At 41.4% G+C, this 25,282-nt stretch overlaps 1 protein-coding gene across 2 annotated transcripts in view; it reads left to right on the top strand.

The window, feature by feature from the left end:
• The first annotated feature begins 719 nt into the window (after positions 1–719).
• luc7l3 (LUC7-like 3 pre-mRNA splicing factor) overlaps positions 720–25,282 on the top strand; it is a 36,378-nt gene continuing 11,815 nt past the window's right edge. For both annotated transcript variants that reach the window (XM_047017332.1, XM_047017333.1), the window contains exons 1-8: positions 720–975; positions 1,662–1,728; positions 1,903–1,942; positions 2,077–2,221; positions 2,313–2,387; positions 2,573–2,677; positions 3,112–3,273; positions 9,587–9,933. In XM_047017332.1, the coding sequence (XP_046873288.1) occupies positions 877–975; positions 1,662–1,728; positions 1,903–1,942; positions 2,077–2,221; positions 2,313–2,387; positions 2,573–2,677; positions 3,112–3,273; positions 9,587–9,933 (1,040 nt within the window). In that variant the 5' untranslated portion in view covers positions 720–876. The remainder of the gene's footprint in view (positions 976–1,661; positions 1,729–1,902; positions 1,943–2,076; positions 2,222–2,312; positions 2,388–2,572; positions 2,678–3,111; positions 3,274–9,586; positions 9,934–25,282) is intronic.

Here is a 25,282-nt window from a genome sequence, read left to right on the forward strand (position 1 = left end):
TCTGCACTCTAGGCTTTCTCGTACACACCCATGTAAATCTCAGAAACGGTTTGAAAAAGTCATGAAACATAATCAGTGATATTAAAAAAAGTTGAATAGATATTATAAAGATGAATTATTAAAAATAGTTTATGGTTTTGTCAACGTTTTAAAGTGTAAATAGTGGCTCTAGCTGAAAGATTGAGGAAGAAGAAGGATTTGGAAGTTAAAGAAGTTTTAAGAAGTTTGAGAGGATTTGAAAGAAAACTCCATTGGAAACCAATGTTAAAAATTTGATGAATATTGATTTATATTAATTCAAGCATAAGAGGTACAAAGCTGAAAAGTCATGGCGCCCATGGCCTGAAACTGCTGATTTTTTTTGATAGCTGAACGGGTTTAATAGCTGAAGATTTGAAGGCGCTGAAAGGTTGCGCGGAAGAAATAGAAGAATATGAAGAAGTTGAATAAAGATTCAAAGAACAATACTTGGAATGCTGAAGCAGCATTCCAACAATAAACTCCGTCAACAGTAAGCTAGGCTTAACGCATTGGAAAACGCATTTTTCCACGTTATTTAAAAGTAAAGCTCGTATTATCTCTAAAATATTATATATTTTATTGTACTATGGACACAAAGTTAACTTTTGTGACAAGTACAAACTAAGACTTTAGACACCGTTTCCGCGGATACTCATCCATTGCAGTGGGTGGCGTTATTTTTCTAACCCAAACATAGTGATACACTCACCCGGTGCACATTGGGTAGAGCCACTGTGGTGTCCGTCTAAGCGCCAGCTGCCATTTTGATCTAAAATCCGAATTGGGAGATTTTACACTGCACACTTAAATGGTGTGAAATCGGAGAATAGTCTCTGGTCTTTCAGTAAAGGCAAAATGCTTTCTGCAGCCCAATTACTCGATGAGTTGATGGGTCGAGATAGAAACTTGGCCCCAGACGAAAAACGATGCAACGTCCGCTGGGACCACGAGACAGTAAGTTAGCTAGCAATGCGTGCCAGTTAGCTAGTGACAAGGCAAGCTTAGCCTTTAAACATGTTTGCAGGCTAATAATATAGTTATGGAACAGTTATGTTATCTGAACTAACACTGTAAAATGTACACAATGTGTGTTTGCTTGACTTGTTGTATTGTGTCTACTAGCTAGTTAAGTGTTCAATAGGTAGACTAGTGCTAGCAGTCGCTAGCTTTGGCTTGGCGACGCAGCCGGCCAGACACACGCTACGCGCATCAACAACAGAGCGAGGACGGCATGTTCTCCTGCTTGCTTGTGCAGCTTAATTTATATCAGCACCAGTCTAGTCTGCAGCCCAAATAGCTCGTCTCTATGGTTGACGTGTTACCTGCCTACATTACAGACTGCTTGGCCTCTACAATTAAACCGCCGACCCGAGACCTGCAGGGGGGGTGCAACCCAACAGGCCTACTAGCTAGCTTGGTCCAGCTAACGTGATTAGCTAGTCATCCATAACTATCCATGAATGTTTGTTTGGGTGGAAACGGCTCATGCTTCACCTTGGGATTTTGGGGGTGAACTTGCTTTCACTTGTCATGACTGTTGACCAATAATAGGCTAAGGCAAATATATTTAATAGACTGTGATTATAAAATGTGATTGAGTAATTTCAGGGTAAATACATTTATATAATTGTATCTCCTAGGTCTGCAGATACTATCTTTGTGGGTTCTGTCCAGCTGAATTATTTACAAACACACGGTCTGACTTGGGTAAGTAAAGGACTAGCTAAAAAAACAAATGTTGGCCACTGAACTTGTAGTTTATTTTAGGTGTGGGCAAGGCCCTTCTCCAAGTTGCAACATAACTATGAAGAAATGAGAGGTTGAATGTCTTTAAATGGTAAATAAATTGTTACTGAAATGAAACATTATTTGCTTTAATAGGCCCCTGCGAAAAAATCCATGATGAAAATCTTAGGAAAACGTAAGTGCTGCTCACATAATTTTCACAATCAGCTGTTGTTTGTGTTATAAGTCCAACATATATCATTTAAATCACTGCACACGTGTTCTTTTGCTATGTTATTCAATAGTGTGTGTTTCCCCCTTACTGTCCAGGTACGAGAAGAGCTCACGGTTCATGAAGGAAGGCTATGAGAGAGACTTCCTGCGCTACCTGCAGTCCCTATTGGCTGAGGTGGAGAGGAGGATCCGAAGAGGCCATGCCCGCCTAGCCCTCTCCCAGGCCCAACAGAATGCAGGAGTATGTGCCAAGGTGTCTTCAAGATGTTCTACTGTGCCAACCTCAAACACACCTAAACTATCATGTTCTTCGGTGTCCTTTTCTGCTGTAGGGACCTGGTCCATCAGGCAAGAATGAGGAGAAGGCATTGGTTCTAACAGAGAAGATTGAGGACCTGGTCATGCAGGTAAGACTTAAGTTTCTCACTGACTATAGTTGGTCAGGGGTAACAACCATACCCTACAGTTGAGATTTTGAAGTCACCCACGTAACTACATACATTTTCCACATGGCAGTCTTTAAATTCCACTCATAGTACACATTCACAGATGTATTTTTGTAGTGTAAGCTCAGCTTGTTTGGTTGTTTTAGATTGAGGAACTGGGCTCTGAGGGGAAGGTGGAGGAGGCCCAGGGCATGATGAAATTGGTGGAGCAGCTCAAGGAGGAGAGGGAGCTGCTAAGCTCCACCCCATCGGTGAGTCCCTCTCTCCAGCCCCCAAACCCAGGACCGGACGTGAGGGGACAAAGGCCTAGGTTGTCCCCCCACCAGGAGTTCTGGTTATTTTTTTGCAGGAAGTGCGTGCTGAGCACTGTCTACAGGGGCTGGTGCAACGCTGAGCTTTTCTGCTTGGAGTTTCTTTTATTAATTTTTACAAGTGTATATGGAATCAACTTGGAAGTAAACTGCACTCAGTGCAGCTCAAATATTTTTGGTAATGTCAGCAGTAATCCAAGTAACGCAAAGTAGGAGAGTGTTAACCATCCACGGCCAAGGTGCCGGTTTGATGGGGCAGTCCTGGTACCGTTAAGTGATCCCATTTCCTAGCCAGTGCTGCAATTATATTCAACCACGTGATTGGTCATAACCTTTAGCGTCCCCAGTTATGACGTGTGCGCTTTGTGTTCCAGACAATTGAGAGCTTTGCGGCCCAGGAGAAGCAGATGGAGGTTTGCGAGGTGTGCGGCGCTTTCCTCATCGTGGGTGACGCCCAGTCGCGTGTGGACGACCACCTGATGGGGAAGCAGCACATGGGCTACGCCAAGATCAAGTCCACTGTGGAGGAGCTCAAGGTCAGTCCATGACCACCTGACAAGGCGGTTCCTGATCCACGAGGGTGTTGGTATACAATCCCCACAGGGGTTACTAAGATCAATAGCTTTGAGAAACATCCAGGAGCGTTGGTAGACTAAAATCTCTTCTGGGGAACAGGCCCCCCATTACTCGTACTGCTTTTTTCTTTTCTTGAAAGCCTTGAAAGCAAGATGTGTGCACACAATGTTGCTAAACTGGTCGAGTTTGGTTGCTAGCTTGCAAAACTGATAATTTTTTTAATAAAAAATAACGATTATATACATTTCTACATAAGAACAAATGTCACCAACATTTTAGTCGATCCCGCTGCCTCAGTCATCTTGTTTGCTTTCTGTGTCGAAAGAGTAGGCGGAACTAGCGTCTCCACACACACACAGAGTGGACACCAACAGGTGAAGAGAAGGTGTGAATTCACTGTGCATAAAGTGTTTCGTGACACCTACAGCTCGTTAGGAAGAACAAGTACAAATTGACTTGGTTTCAAAGCCGCAATCTTCATCTCTGGTGTGGGAATATTTTGTCGAATGAGATGAGAGCCAATTAACGAGCCGGTATGTCGACTTTGTTTAAAAACAGTGGAAACGAAAAGAGGCAACTAACCTAACGTCTCAACTAGCAATACATAGCTATCCCACCCAGTTTTTCAACCTGTGAACAACAACTGCAGCTGGAGCTGGAAAGGGTTCTTCCATACAGTTCTGTCACAGATGCCTTTTCCCGACAGTGCAAATATAGACGTGACAGTGCGAAATGGCGCACACTCACGGATAGCCTAACTCGCTATATAGCCAACAAGATGCAGCCATTAAACACGGTCAAAAAACCAGCATTTGCAAATATGCTGCAAACTTTTGACAAACACAGGGCTGCCAACTCTCACGCATTGGCCGTGAGACACAAGCATTTCAACCATTTCACACGCTCTCACGCCAAACCTTGTATATATCAAGCTGAAAAGGCAACGCCAACCAAGTAGCCCTGTTAACGTTGTAAACAATAAGGGATGATGGAGTGAAGCGATCTAGATGCGCAAACAGCCGTTAAAACTAGCCTGGGGGGGGGGGGGATCGGGTCATTATGTAAATCAGTGGCATAAAATGGACTGAAAATTACAATTGACGTGTGTGCAATAATACGGTTTATCGCAATTAATTTTGGTGCAATATATCGTACAAGAAAAAGTAATCGTGACAACCCTACTAGCTGGTTAACATAATTTGTGTAAGTTTGAAACTCATTATGTTTACTTTCCACAACAACTCAAAACAAGCCAAACTTTAGTCATTTTTAGTTAATAGGTAATTAGCACACAGCAGCCAACCTTTATGTAGTGACCTAAAGTAGCGCTAACAAATTAAATTATGAATTCCATATCTGAGGCAGGCCAAATGTGGCCCGCCACGTAATTTTATGTGGCCCGCGGGAGCATAAATGGTGCATTCAAATGTCTACACTGCTTTACAGCGTGCATTGACCACAGTGTTTCCCCTAGGATTTTTTTTAGCAGTGGGGGAAGGTCAGGTCTACACCCCCCCCCCCCCCCCCCCCCCCCCCCCCAAAAAAAAACAAACAAAGTGCTAACCCTATATTTTGGAGCAGCTTAATATAATAGTCTAATAGCTAATGTAATATTACATTTTGCACATATTTTCGTTCTATTTCCCCTAAAGAAATAAAATAGCCTATTTAAAGACACCTTACAGTATGTTATAAATGGTATAAATGCTGCCAATTAATAATTGACGTAACAACTTATTGTAAATGCAGTGGCCTAGCCTACAGATTAAGGTATGCCACTCGGAAGCACGTACACTGTCTGCTTCATTTGATCTTGATAGGCTAAGTATTCTGTAGCAAATAATAACAATATACCCACTATTTATTCATTAAAACTAGCCTACTTAAGCATAATAATGCACCTAAAATACAAACGTGAGCAAGGGCAGCAATCGCTATCGGATCAACAGACGTGCAATTTCGCTAGCAGGGGAAGAATACAAACAACGAAAATCACCAGTTAACTTAATTTAAATTTGCAAGAACTATAGACTAATACAAGAACTAATACAATAACAGGCTTAAATAAACTGACAACATAAGTTATACGACTTTCAGTTCTCAAGGACGCACACGCGCAATTTCAACTGCGCTGTGAAGCGAGTCTGTGCTATTCTCCGACATGCGCTCTAACAATCACGGCTGATAGACGGCCTAACATTTTGTACAGCTCTAATTCTGATACCGTGGCGGCAGAAATTTAACCGTGGCGGGCCGCCAGGGTAAAATCAACACAGGGGAAACACTGGACCATAAACTACATCTCTCACAATTAATTGAATGAAAGCACTCCGAGGCAGCTGGTTCTGCAAATGTACCCCATGTGCATTTTCAGGCAAGGTCCTTGGGCATTCAACCCAAGTTGGTATCGCTCTCGAACTTGGTTAGAGTACTCAGCCAAGCTAGATGCATGTTTCTGCTTCCCGTCAACAATCATTTCCACAGTTAATGCGCTCGCATTAACTGGCCTGATTAACACTCGGATCAATAACAGGGATGCAAACAGTGCGCTTTTCGGCGCCTCCCGCTTTTTTCATGTCAGTTTGGGTGACTTGCGTGAATTGTGCAGATCCGAATTGTTTTTTTTAATGGGGGGGTCTGATTATAATTGCACCAACAGTAATTCTGGATTGCCTCCACCAAACAAGTAAAGAGGAAATAAGCAAATCAGCAGTATGCGCGCAAGCGAGAACTAGCCTACTCGTGTCTTCTTGCTGCGTACCTTTTACTGTCTATGGCGAGGTGACTCAATAGGCGGATCCGGACCTAGACGCAATACAAGTAAGTTTTCATTGGTGCGTGATTTTGTGCTATAGCCTATATTATTTTCCCAATAGATGTGCTTTATATCTTCCGTGTCCAATCTAAAGCTCCATCAGGAATCACTCACTCAACGTTGGCCGCAACCTTTATGGTAGGGATGTCACGAGAACCGATACTTATTGTACCTTCCGATGCTAAAATAACAAAACACCGACGATGCCCATTTTTTTGAAGCACCGTAAGTACCGTGAGCGCCGATACCAAATGTTAACATCGGTGCTGCGCCTTCAGGAGTGTTCCAGTCGACGTTTACATTAAGAAAAACAAGATAACAACTGCTGCTTTAGCGATCGCCCCGCTTCGACTTGTTGACAAAAAAGGCAAAAAAAGTAGTTTGCGTTTGAGGCAGATGACCGTGGCGTTATAATTAATCCGCAGAAGCCATTATGCAAAAAATGCTACCGCAGTCTTCAGACCAAGGGGGAATACTTCCAATTTAGCTAAGCACCTGAAAGATCATCATCTGGATTTGTTTAAAGAATTCAAGGCAAGTTCTGATTCAGTTCCAGAAGAGGCGCAGCACCAATGCTAACATCTGGCATCATACAAAATAAATCAATGTTCGTTGAAGTCGCGGCGAAATTCTGAATACATCCAAAGAATGCTCTTTTTCTGTTTGTTTAATCTGTCATACTAAAATACACGTTACATGATGTTTGAGATGGTGGGCACGTGTGTTACAATGGCTTATATACATAGTTTAGGTTAGCTGTAGTTTTAACGTTAGCCCATAGCTTAGAAGGTAAACTCATGTCATGTTCATCTTGTTAGCTGAATGGCTTAATTGCACTTTATTATGTTGTGCTATGCTCTATTGCACATGTTTTGTATGTCTTTGTAGGACATTTAGCTATTTTTCAAATATTTTAAAGAAGTTCATGGTTCAAGTAGCCTACATGGAATCTTAGACAATCCTCTTTTTTTTTTTAACCATGGTATCGAAATTGGCATTGAGAATCGTGTTAATTAAATGGTATTGGCACCGACTACGGAATTTTTGGTATCGTGACACCCCTACTCTATGGGTCACGCAGGTTGTGTGTGTCATTCGCAACAACGCAGGCTCATCGATTTGCCAATGGTACCTGTTTCTTCTTTAGCGAAAATCATGGCGAGACAAACCCTTAAAGCGAAAAGTTGATTCAAAAAATTGCCAATTTCAGACAGAGTGGGCTGACAAGTATGCATTTGTGCTGCCGGTGGGGATGAATTAGGATAAACATTGAAGGAAATGTGGGAATTAGGTTAACTGAAACAAGGAATGTGGTGTATAATTATATGAAATGTATGATGAAATTGGCTAGCAATTTTGCGCAAACAAATACCAAGAATAGGTTGCAGCAGTTTGTCTTTTGACTACACTTGCAAAATCCGCTAATGGGACTGAACTCGAATAGCTTCGGCGACTTTTTATAGTACAAAATGGCTATCATTAAAAAGGAGATGCAGTCTTTCGACAGACCCTCCCTCAAGCAAAAACCTGGCGTGTGTGACGCTGAGCGTCCGTGGGAGGGACATAATCGCAACATTTATCCAATGACCGTATAGTTTCGAAACACAAAAAAAAACTGTTCAAAGCAGCCCCATTCAAGTCCCTGGACGCTGGGCTTCAACAGAGAAATGCACTGTAACGCTACCGGAAAGTATGAGAAGGAAATCGAGTCAGTCGACCTGCTACTATAATGTATCTGATTCTAAATGAACTCATCTTGAAATGTGTTCTAACACATTTAAAATGTTAACACAATAGTAAATATTTGACCATACATTTTTTTTACATTTTAGGGGAAGCCGAGCTTCCCTTGCAGTCTTAAAGAAATCGCCTACTGTCATGGATTTTATTGGGAAGGTGACCATACACAGCTTGTGGCAAGTAGAACAAACTACCTCTCAAAAGTAAGAACCTACAGGCCTTGTCCTCCATTGATCCTGTGGTGAGGGGCCATTCCCAGGCTGTTACTCAGCTGAAGGAGTTGGCTAGGATCATCAACATTTAGTGCCCTTAGAGGTGGCCAGGAAGAAAAGGAAGGAGTAAAAACAGAAAAAGTGCTAGATAGTTTAATAAGAGTTTATGTCTCTGAAAAAAAAATGACATTGAATATTACAAATTAGTTTTGGTGTATTTTGATCTTCAGAATGTCATTTTACTCTGTGCATATAGGGGTGGGCCAGGGATGTCAGGGGGTTGGTTGCAATGTAAGTATATGGATATTTGCCGCGGGGCGAGGGCTGAAATTACTTCTCGCTTTTTTGACCATACATGTGTTTGCATCCCTGAAATCAATTAAAATAGATTATTAAAAGCGTTGCAAACGAATTTCATAATCGATTCGTTGTGTCGCGCGATTATTACATTTACATTTAGTCATTTAGCAGACGCTCTTATCCAGAGCGACTTACAGTAAGTACAGGTACATTCCCCGAGGCAAGTAGGGGGAAGTGCCTTGCTCAAGGACACTACGTCATTTGGCACGGCTGGGAATCGAACTGGCAACCTTCTGATTAATAGCCCGACTCCCCAACCGCGCAGCCATCTGACTAGGCTCTCATTAGGCCTACACCACTCAATAAGTCGCAGAGATGTTTGAGTATAAAAAAAAAAAGTTTAGTCGAGCCGGAGGTAGAGGAAAGACCATCGGAGAGACGTTGTTGTGTAACGTTGTTCTGAAAAACACATGGTGGAGAAATCAGTACTACCTAAGTCATTCACAGTGTGGGAGCATTTCACGTCAAAAAGGTGTGTTAATTGACCGAAGTGATGTTAGTTTCATATTCGACATTCGTCTCACAATCGGAAGACGCTACTTTGCAGCGTCACCCTAGAGACCGGGTGAAAACTACCCATAGGCCTACCATTTTGAAAAAATAGACTTGGACATATTTTTATGAATATAAAACCTCAGACAGAAATCATAGTATCTTAACAATGTCTGGTATACTTCCACAGCGTTTACTTTAATTAAGTTTCAAATAAAATGATAGAAATTTACGAATCTTTGAAAATAGCTTAATCCTTGCAAATCTTAATTTTTCATTTTACATATATACCAGATTATTTTAATAGTCTGGCCTACTTCCACAACCTTTCAATTTTCAAAAATGTTTTAAACAAAACTCAAATAAATTGCTCATCTCTGAAGATAGCATTAAATCCACGCTAAAATTATATAAATTTGCACTCAGTTCTTTTTTTGAATTAAGGGTTGGAAATTAATGCTTTTTTAAAAAGCATAAATTAATAAAAAACATTTTTATCCGATTCATTGTTTAATCAAAAAAAATAATCGACAGATTAATCAATTACTAAAATTATCGTTAGTTGCAGCCCTACATGTAGCGTATCAGTAGTCATGAATGCACAAAGAACTGGTGTTGACGGGGTGTCATGGGGGATGTTTTGTGCTTATCCAGGAGAAACTTCGACGCCGCTCAGAGGACCCGGTGGGAGAGGACAAGGGCAAAAAGGAGAAGGAGGACAGGGAGCGAGAGAGGGAGGAAAGGGAGAAGGTCCGCAAAGAGGAGGAGGAGAAGGAGCGGGAGAAGGAGCGGGAGAAGGAGCGGGAGAAGGAACGGGAGAAGGAACGGGAGAGAGAGCGGGAGCGTGAGAGGGAGAGAGACCGTGACCGGGAGAGGCGAGGGAGGCGTAGCCACTCCAACAGCCGCCACTCCAGCCGGACGTCTGACAGGAAGAGAAGTCGCTCCAGGGAGCGCCGGCGGTCCAGGAGCAGGGAGAAGGAGAGGGAGCGCAAATGCACAAGGTACTCTTGCACTAACTAGTACTGACCCCAATGTCTACACACTAGGACTAACTAGTAACTTGTTACCAGTACTAGTGAAATGTCACGGTACTCGATACTCCCCGGCTGTGAATCAATTCAATTAGATGGCAGGGAGATTGACTTGTTAATATATGACTCCAATATAGCAATATGCAAGTACGTTACTTGTAACCTCGAGCGCTAAACAGTCAATTACATGAAACTCGGACGTAGGTAAAAATCGTAACTTGGTCTGGGCACTGACTAGACTGGCTGCCAGCCCAACTTCTACCCGCCCACAAAAAAATGTTGTCGAGAAGTTGGGTCTGGAGGGTCTCATATTGGGAACGACTACATAGAACCAGGATATGGGCGGACCAATGAAATTGCCAGGGCAAGCTTTATACGATGATGGACAGACGATCAACAGTGACGTAATCAACAACGTCACGAAAGAGCCCTTGGGTTGAATTTGTTTTCAACAAACAACATATTACGTTGCTCTGATTGGTTGTAAGTCTATCCAATTGAGCAAAGAGGCATTTGTTTTACGAGTTCGGTTGAAACACGCCCCATCGTCACAGCCCAACAGAGAGTTTTCAGACTCATATTCCGACTAGAATTATGAGTATGACAACGTCAGGCTAGGCACTGACCTTAAAGTATGCATTCTCACTAATCAGCGGTTTATCTCTACTATGGATATAGACTTAACCAAGGGGTCAGATGGCTGAGCGGTTAGGGAGTCGGGGTATTTATCAGAAGGTTGCCGGTTCGATTCCCAGCTGTGCCAAATGACGTTGTGTCCTTGGGCAAGGCACTTCACCCTACTTGCCTCGGGGAGAATGTCCCTGTACTTACTGTGAGTCGCTTTGGATAAGAGCGTCCGCTAAATGACTAAATGTAAATGTAAACCACCATCACAGTATGCACACTGAACCCCAGAAGCTACGGTATTACTTGGAAAGCATGGAAAGCCCTTGGGGGGCTTTTTATTTTATGCGTTCTGCAGAGAAGGGAGACTGGCGTTGGTCACGGTTTGGAATGAAAGGGAGAAAACAGGACAGAGTAATATCTGTCCTGTTTTCCAGATATCGCTCATAAAAAAAAAAAAAAAAGCAGGCTTGTGTTGCTTAGGCGGCCGCCTTAGCTGCAAAATGCTGCGGGAAACCCAGCCTACTCAGAGGCCTGAAGTTAAAGGGGTGATTGACTGGGGTTTGGGGGTATTTCACACTTTTCCTTAAGGTCTCCAAATAGGGAATGTAACATTGGTTGAGCTGAAAATGCCCTGGGTGCTATTCTATGCCCCACTTATAGATCCTCTGAAATGTTCCCGGGAAAAAACACTAGCTTTTCTCCTTTTATGGTATGCTCGTCATGAATATATTGCTGAGCTGCGCACTGATTGGTTGGTTTACGAGTGAACACGGCCACTGCACTCACTGAAACAACGAAGGTGGAGACTTGAAATTAAAACGTACTAATAAATCTATTTTGTCTACACAACACTGTTTTCAACAGATTGACTAGATATCATTTCAAATGATTATGTTGGTTGTTTCCACTTCTGTTGTCGAAGCAAACTGGATCGCCTTAGGTGGGTACCGTTAGGACTACAGCTTAGCAAATAAACTATCCGGATTCAACTCAGCTTCAGTTAGCTCTAGCCATCTTGCTGAAAAATAGATCTGGACAAACATGCTTCTTGAATTGTAGATTTACATGACAACACAGGTTATTTATTTGAATGAAACAGTCAGGAACATAAAATGACTTTAGCCCCATTCCCAATAAACTAGGCTAAATCATCACACATTCTACCTATGCTCTTGCGTCATCAAGCTAAACTAGTTTACATGCGTACAGTCTAGATGTTTTCGCCATCTAGCATTCCTTGCAAATCAGCGTTAATAAAAAGCAGATGAGCTAGAGTCTAGCTAACATTGACTACGGGCATAGCTGATGTTTGTCTATACCAGAGCGTAGAAGATCCCTGTAGTTAGACCCTCGACACATTTGCGCAAACCATTTCACCAGGACTGGTTTGAAAACCTGGGACAATCTAGGATTTGCTATGAAGCTGTTGCTGAAAAGAGGTGCGTTCCAACTTGACCAAACAAATACCCCAATCTTATCTGCTTTCGGCCCCGTAACCAGCTCAGGCCTTGGCCAAGGCTGTTGCTGGAACAACAACTCCCCTGGAGAGCGCTGGAGTGAGACTCTCTGTAGTCTCTTCCCTTCCTCCTCCCATAGACACCTGTGGATTGCGTTTCTGTCTTGGGTCATGACCAAGGATGTCTCCACGGCAATACTATCTGCGAACTGAGAATCTGACTGATTGTGGTCTAGACGAAGGCGCCAACCCAGGCACACTCATACACTAACTTTCATCCACTATAGATATACTATCACACCCCTTCCCCCATCCAACGCCTTCGCCTGCTTGTTCTCCCAGTGTGGCTGGCGGGTCTGTAACCAGCGCCTATTATGGCTGCAGGTCCAGATGCTGCTTGTCCTTACCCCCCCTCCCCGTTGCAAGTCATGTGGTTCTGTAATGTTGTACAATGTATGCGCTTATGTACTTTTTTATGTGGTTTTTGCCTGTTCCCACACTGTACTCCTTAAGGAGCATAGTCTGGGGGTTGCCTTTTTTAATTTTCTCTCATGTTATGCTGAAATGTAACCTTGTCTTCCCGTCCTGTCAACCCCCTTGTCATGTTTGTGTATTAGAAACTGCAAGTGGCAGCTCGGATTTAAGACCGATTCGAGAGACCGCAAACAGAGTGCAGCTAGTTGGGGTGTGCTCTTGCCTTCGGCGAGCACAAACCATTGTTATCTCACATATATATTATTATTTATTGTTTCTTTTCGCCCCCCTAAGGCTCAGTCAATATTTGGACTACACTGACAACGGCTGTGTCAAAATGTTTTTGTCTTGGTCTCGATTGCGTTGCTTGTATTGGGATTTACGTTCCGTTGCACAGTTTAGGAGGTTACAACGTTTTTGTGGTAACAGTGCCTTTAGTCGACAAAGGGTAATCTGTGCTAGCTACGTCAACACATGTCAGCAACGACGCATGGATACAACGTCAGTGTTTCCCACAGATTAGAAATCTAGTTGTGGCGGGGAGGGGGGTGGGGGGGGGAGTCGTAACAATTCCTTTGTTAATAGTTTGTTACACAGTTAATTTGTTAATAATTTGTTACATTAAATATGAACCCTAAATGATTCACACCTTCACAAAATTAACAACAACTAATATATCATTTCTGCATTATGCATGTAGCCACGCTAGTGCTAAACAACTATTTAACTGGTCGGCTGCAGGACGCCGGGTAAGTAGCTAGCTCCTGAGACTTCTCACCAAAAGAACAAAGGGGAACCTTCGAGTAAGGTACCTAGCGAAAAGTAGCCTAAACTTTCCTCGACTTTTAGCTACGGCACTAATGCTGAAAGCTCGCTGATATAGCTGTCGGTCTTATAGAACGGCGTATGTATGCATTGTTGCTAACGTGTGCTGACGTTGTGACTGTGCATATGTGAGAAAGACGCATGAGTGACAGAGAGACGGAGGGAGGGCAGGGGAAAGGAAATGCAGCTGAACGAATGCGCTGCGTGTTGTAACCTAAATAGCGATAAAAAAAATGTTTCACCAAACGCAATATGTGGCGGCCGGTGTTGAATCTGTGGCGCACCGCCACAAATTAGTCTATGTGTGGGAAACACTGAACGTGATAGAGACGTTCAAGCACGCAAATTGGAGCTTGGATTACGAGTGAAAAATACCACCCCAAAAAACCCCAACCATTTAGTTTTGTTGAAAAAGCGATTTCGAGTGGAACTGCAATCTCGGATTTTTTATTTAGGTCGTTAAAGTCTTTGTAAATTGAGCAAGTGCGGGTCGCCCGTGAGACCGCCTAGTCTTTTAGGCGGCAGCCATGCTAGAGAGCGTCATATCATACATAGTAGATTTTTCGTAGCTAATTTTGTAGTTTAATTTTACACGAAAAAACAGAAAGAGGGAAATGTTATGACGATATGACTATTGTGAAAACATCCAGGTGGTGAGATTTTAATGTAGGTTGCTGTATAAACTTTGATTTGTTCGCTACGTGAGAGCCCCGTCAGCCTCCATTGACGATTGCGGCAGCAACAACAGTGTTGTCGATCTGCGTCTGATGCGTCTTTGTTTAATTTCGTACCAGGGTCAATTCTACATCCAAATGGAGAGCAGTGTTTTAAAGATACGGCTATTGTGAAGACAGCCAGCGGGTCAGCATATTTTTGTTATTTGTGTAAAACTTGGAATTTGAGTGAGCCTGCGTCTTCTTTTGACGTTACAGACTCGGCTCGCCCTCTGGCAGTGTGTAGCAGTACAGTCCGTTTGGACCATAGAGTAAAGGTTTGGACCCCTCCACATTTGCGATCAAAATATTAGTGCATGACTGGTCTACTAGTCCAGCGATCTTTCCATTGCTTCACAATCAAATCCGTTCCACTTTATCAGTAGGGAGAATACCCATAACAATAGAATTCCACTCCACGTTTTCTAGAAAAACAGCATCATGCACGCAGATTCAACTCCCATATTCTTTGATCGACGCATCACGCTTGTAGCTAGCACTTCAGACATGACGGTTCCACAGACGAGATGGACATAAGGAGGGTTTTTTCGACGAAGAGGAAAGTAAGTCAAAGTTGCTCAGTTTTCCCTTCAGTGGCCAAAGCACCCTTATGAGACATTCTCTGACTATAATTGCGTTAGTCACAAAGATCCTTCTGCAAACATTATGATTATTGCTAGCTAGATAAGCAAGCTTTTTACCTACATCTAGCACTAGGCTATACCATACTTTATATACATCTCCATATCTCCTGATATAGGTGGTAGACATTGAGAGTGAGTTAGGGGCAGCATGCAGGGGCAGTGGAGACAGCTCTGTTGCTGAGGTGAGTGCTGAAAGGTGACAGGTAGTTGAAGATGTCCCATTGCTTATTGGGAAGTTTAGTTTTCAAAATATTTTAATGTCCAGCCCCTCAGTATATGTATAACAACTATGGTAAATAGTTGGTAAATGCACCAGAATGCAGGAAATTGCATCTACATCTCAAAACATTCTAGGGGAGAAACCCCCAGACCCCCCGCATAATGTGTGTCCCCCCACTCTCAAAATGCTGCTGACGCCCATGGCTACAGTTCTGTCTTCAATGCCACAGCTATGGCTAAACTATATTATGTCTTATTACACGGCTGTTCTTTAATGCTGTAGAATGCTCCATTCACTTGAATGGGGCTTTCCAACGTTCTGCGGTGAACTATTTTCTCATATTTGACCGTTACTATTTGACCACTGTCAAGGGAAGTGGCCTTTTTGCCTTTGGCCTTTTTGCCTTTGGCGTTCCATACATTATCCCTTACAAAAGAAACATTCTCATTTCCGGCGCTTTCAAACAATCAGTGAAGTGTGGATAGCAACGGCAGCTAGCTTGCCTCTAGCAAACTGCTTTTGAATTAGCCATGTCCCCCTAAATTAATATCGAACTTATTTACGTTTTGGGGGGCTTATTTTCAGTTAGCAGACGGTACTATTTGAATCGCAATTCCATCTGAAATACTGCCAGTGACAACGTTGTTACAGTAGCTTGTTTCAAAGGGGGTTCCTTGTTTCAAAGGGTGTTCTTAATGAATTATGCAATATGAGTAGGCTAAATGCTTGAAAATATCACTAGAAGGGAAAACGGACCCACCTGCAACCGACGCAAGAAAGCACACCCTACAATTTCTCCAGAAATTGTACCCTCTCTAGTTTGGTTTGTTATACGTCTTAGATCTAGGGACGTGCACAGGCTATGGCTAAGGTTGCCCAGGCAACTGCCCTTTTGCCCTCCTCAAGTCAAAGTGCCCCTCCGAGGAAAATAAATAAACAATAGTGAATTTAAACAGCTGCAGAATTTTATGTAGACCTAGATAAAAAAAATCGCCACCCGAAACATTTCATAAAGTAGCCTTATTCACTTCCAATCGATAAGCCTATGGGCAACAAGAGTGGAAGTCACAAGAGGGAGGGGGTATGCCCCCTACTGTTTCCTCTGCGGTACTGCACGCGACCCTGAGCCTGCATTTACTTGCACTAAAGAGACGGTCACGGTTGTTTCATTCTGTGTTGATAAAAAACTGTTGACGTTGTCAGAAAACGTGAGTTTAAGTTGTAGAAATGTATAACAAACGAACAATCATCATCAAGTGTTATGAAATCAATTAAAATCGTAATAAATTCAGGCTCAGTTTGCCACGTTTAGCCTAAATAATCAGACGGCTAGCTTGCCTACCAGACAACCAGCCCGTTTCACATGCACATTTTTTGGTAGGAAAACAAGTTACATGTCTGCTGATGGTTAGTTTATAACATTTAGTTTTAACAAAAAGAATAAATGACGGAAGTCATGCGGGACATGAATTATTATCATTAGTAGGCAGGCTATTTCTTTTCTTTTTGGGGGGGGGTGCCCTTTTTTCAGGCCAGAGCAACTGCCCTTCAAAATTCCTGTGCACGTCCCTGCTTAGATCAACACTTGTATTATTGTTTTTGTTGATATTATGTAAAGCACTTAAAGCTGCAATTCTTGTATGAAAAGTGCTATATAAATAAAGTCTTACCTACTTGCTTACTTACGTTCATCACAACCGCAAGCTGTAGTATGATTTTGTCGGTACCAGTTATTAGCAATGCTAACATATCCTGTATCTAGCACCTGCCTTTCTCCAGTTCTTTCAAATTGATACTCCAGACAGGCGTTAACAATAGGCTAGACTGCTATTCCTTTTCTGGCTATTTTTTCGGAAGCTTTCCTTCTAATGCCGACTACAGCTAGTCTAGCTAAAGTAATTTGCTAAGTAAGGTATGTTGATGTGTTTAGAAACAGCATTCTACCTATGCTAGATACAGGAGACGTTAGCATTGCTAATAGACTAACTGTTAGCGTCAAAATCATACTTACAGCTTGCGTTTTTGATGAGCATACGGTTGGAACAGCATCTCTTTTCAGCAACAGCGGCTTAGCAAATCCTTCTTTAAATTGTCCAAGGTTTTCATTCAAAAGTGTCTTTGGTGAAATGGTTCGAGCAAATTAATAAATGAGTGTCGAACTTCACAGGGATCTTCTCATAGATAAACATCAGCAATACCCGTTGAGTGTTTGATTCCGTGGGAAGACTGACTGTCAGCATTGTACAGCCTGGAACACTGCATTTACGACCATGGTCCATTTTCAATATCCTTAGAAAAACGTTCTTCTTTCAATTCCCGTGGAAATAGGCTACACAGACCAGCACGCAGATAAACTAGTGTCAGAGATCTACGCGACCTCCATTTATGTTCCTAGGCCAGAACACCGGTGGGCTGGTCTGTAGGTAAATGTTGGGGCGTCAGCGCGGTGGATGTTTTTTAACCTGTCGTTTCACCGCAGCGTTACAAATAGTGAGATTTGCATAGGAAAAAGGTGTGAATCCCAGGTTCACTATGTCTCTTTTACACACCAAACTCTAATTTTTCAACTATGACAAGGTAAAATTGATTTTGCAATCAATCGCCCCTTTAAAACCTACTTCGAAAGTGTATGTCTTTTTCACCACATTTCACCAGTGTTAGATACGTACAAGGAACCAGTAACTTTAAATGCACAATGAATAGTTAATTATCTAAATGGTAAGATAATCAATACAATAATAATGAAACATAATCAAACACAAACATACCTTTGGAGCAATCATTAACAAAGGTAATCACAATGAAACTAGGCACCTAACGCACCAGAGCTCGTATAGTAAACACAACTCGGTGATTGGTAAATCATGTACATATATACACCAAACTTGCATATAAAAATAGGGACACCATCCATATGAAAGAAAGATTGTCTAACGCATACAAATTCAAATTAGACCATCACCGGTTTACTCAAGGCTGCAGTAGACCAAGTGTGATGCCTTTGCAAGACAAGGGAATATGTACACACATTTTGGACTACTGCATGCACAAACTATAACCCTGTAAATATACATGTTACAACATTGAAAGTATTACTAGAATTTAATACATAAAATAAGAAACAAAATCATATCAAACAAGACATTAAAAGCTGTTTAGAACTATATTTACATGAACAAAACTTTTAATGAGGGGTCAAGCAGCAAAGCTGGGAGGCACCTATTGTTATTGTTAGTTTTATTATTAGGATTCCTCCGTAAGGAGGAAACCTATTGTTATTGTTAGTTTTATAATTTTTATTCTTGTGCAATGGGAGTCAATGGCAGCCCCTAGAACCATATGGTAAATTTTTTTGAAACGTTTGAACCGACTGATTTTCTAAAATGAGGTACATATAAATGTAAATAAAAACTATGACTAAATATATCAGAACTTTCGTTAACGAGAAGAGACAAATGTTGGTGATTGACGAAGTCACAATAATATTTTTTTTCCCCAATAATTTTATAGTTAGATAGATTCCTCCTCTCTGTTTCTTAAGCGCGCTCTCATCTCTACTGCTGTCAGAGGCCGATTCTCGTCTCTCGGCCAAGTTTCACGCGAGTTAGAGGCGTGTTCGGGCGAGTTTTATCAACCTATGCAATTGGCAAGATATGTCGTGCCGCTATAAAGTATACAGGCAGCATGGCCAATTTAGGTAGTCACCTGAAGAGGCTACAGGGTATGTGTGGCGATGTCTGCCTCCCCCTCGGATTCAGCTATGGCTACAGTCAGTGGCTAGCTCCACCGGTACCCCTAGCAAGAATAGGAATTCTATATTCGAGAAACAAATCCCTGTTGTGTACTGCAAAGTAATACGAAAGATAGCTGAGCCGTTAAGAAAAAACCTTTAAGTAGGACATGAGTTCAATTTAGTATGTGAGGTGTTACGACAGTGTTTACAGCAGCTTGTGACTGCCAGTAATAGTTGAACCTTTTTTACATTCAGAGAACACACACAACAGGAAAGAGACTGGTTTAAGGCAAGGTCCAAGCCTTATTTTATTTTGTCAGACACTTTGTTTAATATGTGAAGTAAAACTTTCACTTGTTTAGTTAATTGATGATTTGCTGTCTGACAAAGAAATACATCATTATTTACCATATTAAATTGCATAGCATCATATTTTTTTGGATCTCATTGAATCACATCTTGTAAAATCGCACTGTATTGCAATAGGGGTGAATCGTATCGCATTTGTAGTTGCTTTTATGCATCTTTAATCGAGATGTGTATTGCATCGTCCTCAGGGATGGAGATGCGCTTTCTTTACTGAGAAGGGAAAAAAAGTGGTTTCATATGGCTATGAAATGTGACTAAAACTAAACTAAAACTAGACTAAAACAAGACTAAAACAAGACTAAAATATAATTCGTTTTTGTCAACTAAAACTAGACTAAATTTTTGAGTTTTCGTTGACGAAAACTAGACTAAAACTACAAAGGATTAAAATGACTAAATGTGACTAAAAGTAATGAGCATTTTCGTCTAAAGACTAAGGCCGAATCCAAATACTCCCCCTTATCCCTTCCCCTTACCCCTTCCCCATAGTTTACCCCTAGCCCTTGGCCCTTGAAACTGAGGGGTAAGGGCTACATATCCCTAAGAAATGGGACCCCCTTGGTTACAGGTACGTCATCTAGCACGTATCGATATCTCCAAAGCAAGTCGTGTTATGCACTAATATTAAATTAATTCGCTGCTAATGGAGTTTACTTAAAACTGTAGACACGCTAGTTAGAGAAATGCGGGACTGTTGTGCAATTCAGGACTGTAACATTAGCATACCAAACTAGCGATTTTTAGAAACGTTTAAATTAGGAAAATGGTTGCAAATATATATGTTCAGGACTGAGTATAACACAAAACAAGATAGTCATAATTTTTTAATCAATTAATTAAGCAGAAAATATTACATTTATCGGACTCTCTGGATGATCTGGCCGCCATTGTTGCCGGTCACGCAGTATTCACATAGCCCTAGGTTTCAAGTAAGCTCCCGATCTTACTTGGTTTTAAGGGGTGTATACCCCTTAGTCTTAGCCCTACCCCTAGCTCCAAAAGAGTATTGGGACACCACTAGCTCTCACGGGAATGCGCAAAAATAAGGGTAAGGGGTAAGGGGGAGTATTGGGATTCGGCCTTAAACTTAAACCGTGCAACGGAACGTAAATAAAAATACAAGCAACTCAACCGCTATCAAGACGAACCTTTTTCTATCGACGTTGTCTATGTATTCCAAATATTGAGGCATCCTTTGGGGTGGGAAAATAAACAATAATATAAAAATATAATATGTGTAATATAAAAATAACAAAAATATGTGATAGAGAAAAAATATTGTGCCCTTGCCAAAGGCAAGCACACCCAATAATAATAGTAAGAAAAGGTAGAAACCCTTAAGTGGCTTCACCGCTTGGCCACCAAATATATATGATAGAGAACAAATTCACAGAATAACCGAATTGACGCAGCCGCCATTTTGGATTTCATGGAAAAGGGTAAAAACCTTTTGCATGCCTCAATTTCTGTCCAAGTTTGACCAAATTTGGCACAGATGAGCTTCAGACCAAGCTTCGTTAAAGGTATCAGATGGATTTTCAAATTTCAAAACCGTTTCTTTGGTAGAGCCGATCAAAAGTAGTGGCGAAGCCGCCAAACATGACGCAAGAACATATCTCATCAACCATTTGTGCGATTGCCACCAAACTTGGGTTCCATCGTTCCCATGAGGAGCAGAGGAGGCCTGCAGTGTTACACCAGAAAAATTACTTTGAACTCTGAGTACTCTTGAACGCAAACATATATTTCAACTAGGGATGCACGATAATATCTGCACGTCATCAGTATCGGCAGATAAAAGCTTCAAAACTTAATTATCGGCATCTGCAGATATGAAACTTTCGCCGATGTACCTGGCCGATAAGGTGACATGCAAATTATGCGCACGCAAAGCAAATGTTTAATTAAGCAATAAGCCCGTCGCGTTGTGCCTAACAACTCCCCTTACCTGCAAGCGCAAAACACAGACATGCGGGCCTTATTGCTTTTCTAAAACTGTTACTACAACTATTTGATATGTTTTCATAAATAAAGACAATCATTATTAACATTAACAATTATTGTTGCTCAAGTGCCATGGAGGCCCTGTCCTGCTCTGGACTGCTTGGCCCCTTATAATTTCAGTCTTCCTCGGTTCGCCTTCCTCTTCGAGTGTTGAGTAAACTTTTCCAGAGGTGTGTGCTAAAAAGTGTGATTGTCATTTAACATTACAGTTCCTTTTTGTGCAAATCAACGAGTGTATGAGTGACCAGTGACAAAGGGGATGTATCATTCAGGTGTCTGCCAATACAGCCCTACATTACCGGAGCAAAAAACTAAAATAGGTTACTGGTTCACTCTCTTTGTTGACAAAAACCTGCATGCAGTTTAATATTTTCGAGTCTATTGATTTCCCCTACCAATCATATGAGAGGAACGCAGCTATAACTAACGTTAAAAGTAGGGCTGCAACAACGAATCGATTAAAATCGATAATGAAAAGCGTTGGCAACTAATTTCATTATCGATTCGTTGTATCGCGCGATTATTACACCACTCAATAAGTCGCAGAGATGTTTGAGTATTTAAAAAAAAGTTTAGTTAAGCGCGGAGGTAGAGGAAAGACCATCGGAGAGACGTTGTTGTGTAACGTTGTTCTGAAACACATGGCGGAGAAATCAGTACGACCTAAATCATCCAAGGTGTGGGAGCATTTCACACTAAATACGTCGAAAAGGTGTGTTAATTGAACAGGGTGAAGTTAGTTTCATATTCGACAGTCATCTCACATTCGGAAGACGTTACTTTGCAGCGTCGCGCTAGGGACCGGGTGAAAACTACCCATACCATTTTGAAAAATGTAGACTTAACAATGTCTGGTATACTTCCACAGCCTTTACTTTTTCAATTAAGTTTCAAATAAAATGATAGAAAATCACTGATCTTTGAAAATAGCTTAATCCTCGCAAACCTTAAAGGTCACATGACATGAACATTTCAATTTAGGAGGTTATTTAACATTAATATGAGTTCCCCTAGCCTGCCTTTGGTCCCCCAGTGGCAAACATTTTCGATAGGTGTAAACTAAGCCCTGGATGTTCTTCTCTGCCTTGGAGAAAATGAAGACTCAAACGCTCCGTTTGAAAATCTGCTCCTTTTGACGTCTCAAGGAGCCTCTGCACATATTTTCGCTGGAAATGCGCCGACACAACCTCTCAAAGTTTTGCATGTCTGCGCCAAACATTTCAGCCACCACTGTTTCCTTAACTTGAGCCAATACAAATTTGGCCTTGCTGACCGTCTGAAATTAAATTCTGGATCAGCAGCCTAATCCTTGGTCCAGCTACAAACCTCGGACAAGTAAGTCAACTAACGCTATATCATTTTGTAGCTTGCGATATGGTTACCTAGCTTGCTACCCTTAGAATCTGGCTGTAACATTAGCTCTGCAGCCATCAGCTGAGGTACTGTCGCTAATGTAAAGGTAGATAGCATCAAGTATGTGTGTGAATACACATTCTGTAACGCAGTGTTGTATGCTTCGTTGTTATGTAGATAACTTTCTGCTGTTGGTGTTATGGCGCGCGCGATATGCGCCTTTCCCCACATTGAAATGACGAAGTGTGCAGCTCTGCAAACCAGGGTTATCAGATGAGAATGGGCAAATTCGAGGCATCTTACAGCAACGGGTCTACGAGCCATTGCGATACATCCACTGTAAACATTAGCGCATGGTGCCGCATCTCCTTCTCATTTAGCATTTAAAGCTACAGACACAGAAACAGCGCATTCTGAGGAAAGCTCATTGTGGGACTACTCGTGGTGGCTATAATTTTGCACCAAGGCTGAATTTCGGGAAAGAGACTTCAGATACAGTATTAGGGGACCACTAATTCCTATATAAAAGCATCCAAAAACAGCATGTCATGTGACCTTTAACTTTTTTCAAAATGTGTCAAAAAATCATACATATACACCAGATTATTTAATTAAGTCTGGCCTACTTCCACAACCTTTCAATTTTCAAGAATGTTTTAAACAAAACTCAAATAAATTGCTCATCTCTGAAAATAGCATTAAATCCACGCTAATATTAATAACTTTTTCAAAATTGTGTGCCTGTTTGTGCACATTCTGAAGATGTTTTGCCCTGTGAATTTGCACTGTCAGTTCTGTTTTTGAATAAAAGGTTGGAAATTAATGCTTTTTTGTTTTTTCATCGATTAATCGAAAAAATAATCAACAGATTAATCGATTACTAAAATAATCGTTAGTTTCAGCCCTAGTTACAAGCCTATCAGAAGCAGAGCAGGGAGGGTCCTGGCAACACAGTGAATGAGTTCCATACGTCACGTTAGCGTTGTTGGTGAAAGCATGGAGCGCAAATTCATGAAGCCTGGGGGATGATTTCCTACCCCATAGATAAATGGCGTGGGCGTGGATAGAAGGTAGAGACGGCGAGCTTTTTGGCAGTTAGTGCACAAAACTGAGAGAGCTTGGTGCTTGTTTTTGCACGTTTAGCTGTAGGAAGCTCTACTATATGCCAGCAGCGGTAAGAAAGTGCTTGCTTGTCATGTCATAGAGCCGCTGCCCGTGCACTCAAACTTACCACAACGTTGCCAGGAGTAACTGTTACAGCTGACACACCGTTGTCTATGACTGACCGTGTCTGCGACATAAAAATATGTTTGCACATTTATCGCGGAACATGACTTGTCATTCACAATTTCTTAGCCACTGGTCACCCTGTGTAGAAAACTAGCAGAAGACAAAAGAGCGTTTCTCTCCAAGCCCCACCGCTCCCACCTCCTCAAAAGTTCCGGCTCATGACTTTTTTTCACTTTAACCCCTGTACAATATCTAAGGTTGTAGCCTACTTATGACAACAACAGAACATTAAAGGGGTCATTGATTGCAAACCCGAGTTTACCTTGTCATAGTTGAATAACGACAGTTCGGTGGGTAAAATGGACAAACGGTGAACCTCAAAGTCCATTGACACCTCTTTCCTATGTAAATCTCACAACTTCAAAAAACTGCAGCTGTAAAACGATCGGTTTCGAAAAGCTGAATTTGGGATGTCACAAATTCCGCATCACCTTTGTCAAGCCCAACATTTACATACAGACCAGCCCTCTGGTGTTCTGGCCCAGGATCTCAGACATTAGTTTAGCTGCGCGCTGCTCTGTGTACTTCCAGGAGAATTACAAAGGAGAACGTTTGGAAGTTTTTAAAGGATATTGAAAATGGACCATTGTAAATGCTAGGGCTGTCCCTAGTCAGTTGACTAGTTGATTTTGTGGTCGATATGTTCTTGGTCGACTAAGATTTTTTTTTTTTGTCGAGCTGCCGTATGGCAGTGTGAGATCTGATTCCCGCTTGTCACCATTGCAGAATTAAATAAATGTTCTACAGAAATTGTAGATTATATTATTTAAGACAAATAAAGCAACTCAAAAATATATATATTTATAAGAAAATGTGTTAATCGTTAATCTGTGCTTTGTTTTGTTTGTTTTTTGCACATGGCATGAGCACAATTGGCTGCCGAACTACAAACTCTGCCATAGCCCACTTTCGGTGTTATTAGGCAAAATGTCAAAGAAATCTGTGGTATGGCAGCATTTAATTTATAGGACATTTACGTTTACAAAGTACCGAGTGACTCAAAACTTTTAATGCAAACTCTGCCAACAACGGTAAATTTTTCATAGATTGACGTTGAATATGATGTAGCCTACCACTTGAAAACCATAAATTGGCCTACTTCGCTCATGCTAACACGCGCTGGGTTGAAAAATGAATATGCCTTTTATATTAGATATAAAAAATATTTGTATTTTATACTGTAAATTGGCAACTTATATTTTATTTTATGGCAACTTATATTTTACTTTATTGTATATTTTATTTTAAATTGTATTCCACTTATTATTGTTAGTTTATGTATCCTTGGTAAAGTTAGACCATATATCTAAAGGTAAGACTCCTATATGTTTATCGTATGCACCTTACTGCCAAAGCAAATTCCTTGTCTGTGCAAACTTTCATGGCGAATAAATCCCATTCTGATTCTGATAAGAATCACATCCAAATCGAATTACATCATCTTCTCCGGCCAAGACAAAATCTTTCACTGTTGCACCGTTCCCCACTCGGCTTCTATGCAAGTTCGCATGCATCACTTTTTCAGGCAGTGAATAGCGCACTGATTTGCATGTTCAACAAACATTTTTTTTATTTGCTCTTACATTGTAAGGGATAATAAATAATCAGGCA

Source organism: Hypomesus transpacificus, unplaced genomic scaffold (genome assembly GCF_021917145.1).
Source record: "Hypomesus transpacificus isolate Combined female unplaced genomic scaffold, fHypTra1 scaffold_52, whole genome shotgun sequence".
Lineage (NCBI taxonomy): Eukaryota > Metazoa > Chordata > Actinopteri > Osmeriformes > Osmeridae > Hypomesus > Hypomesus transpacificus.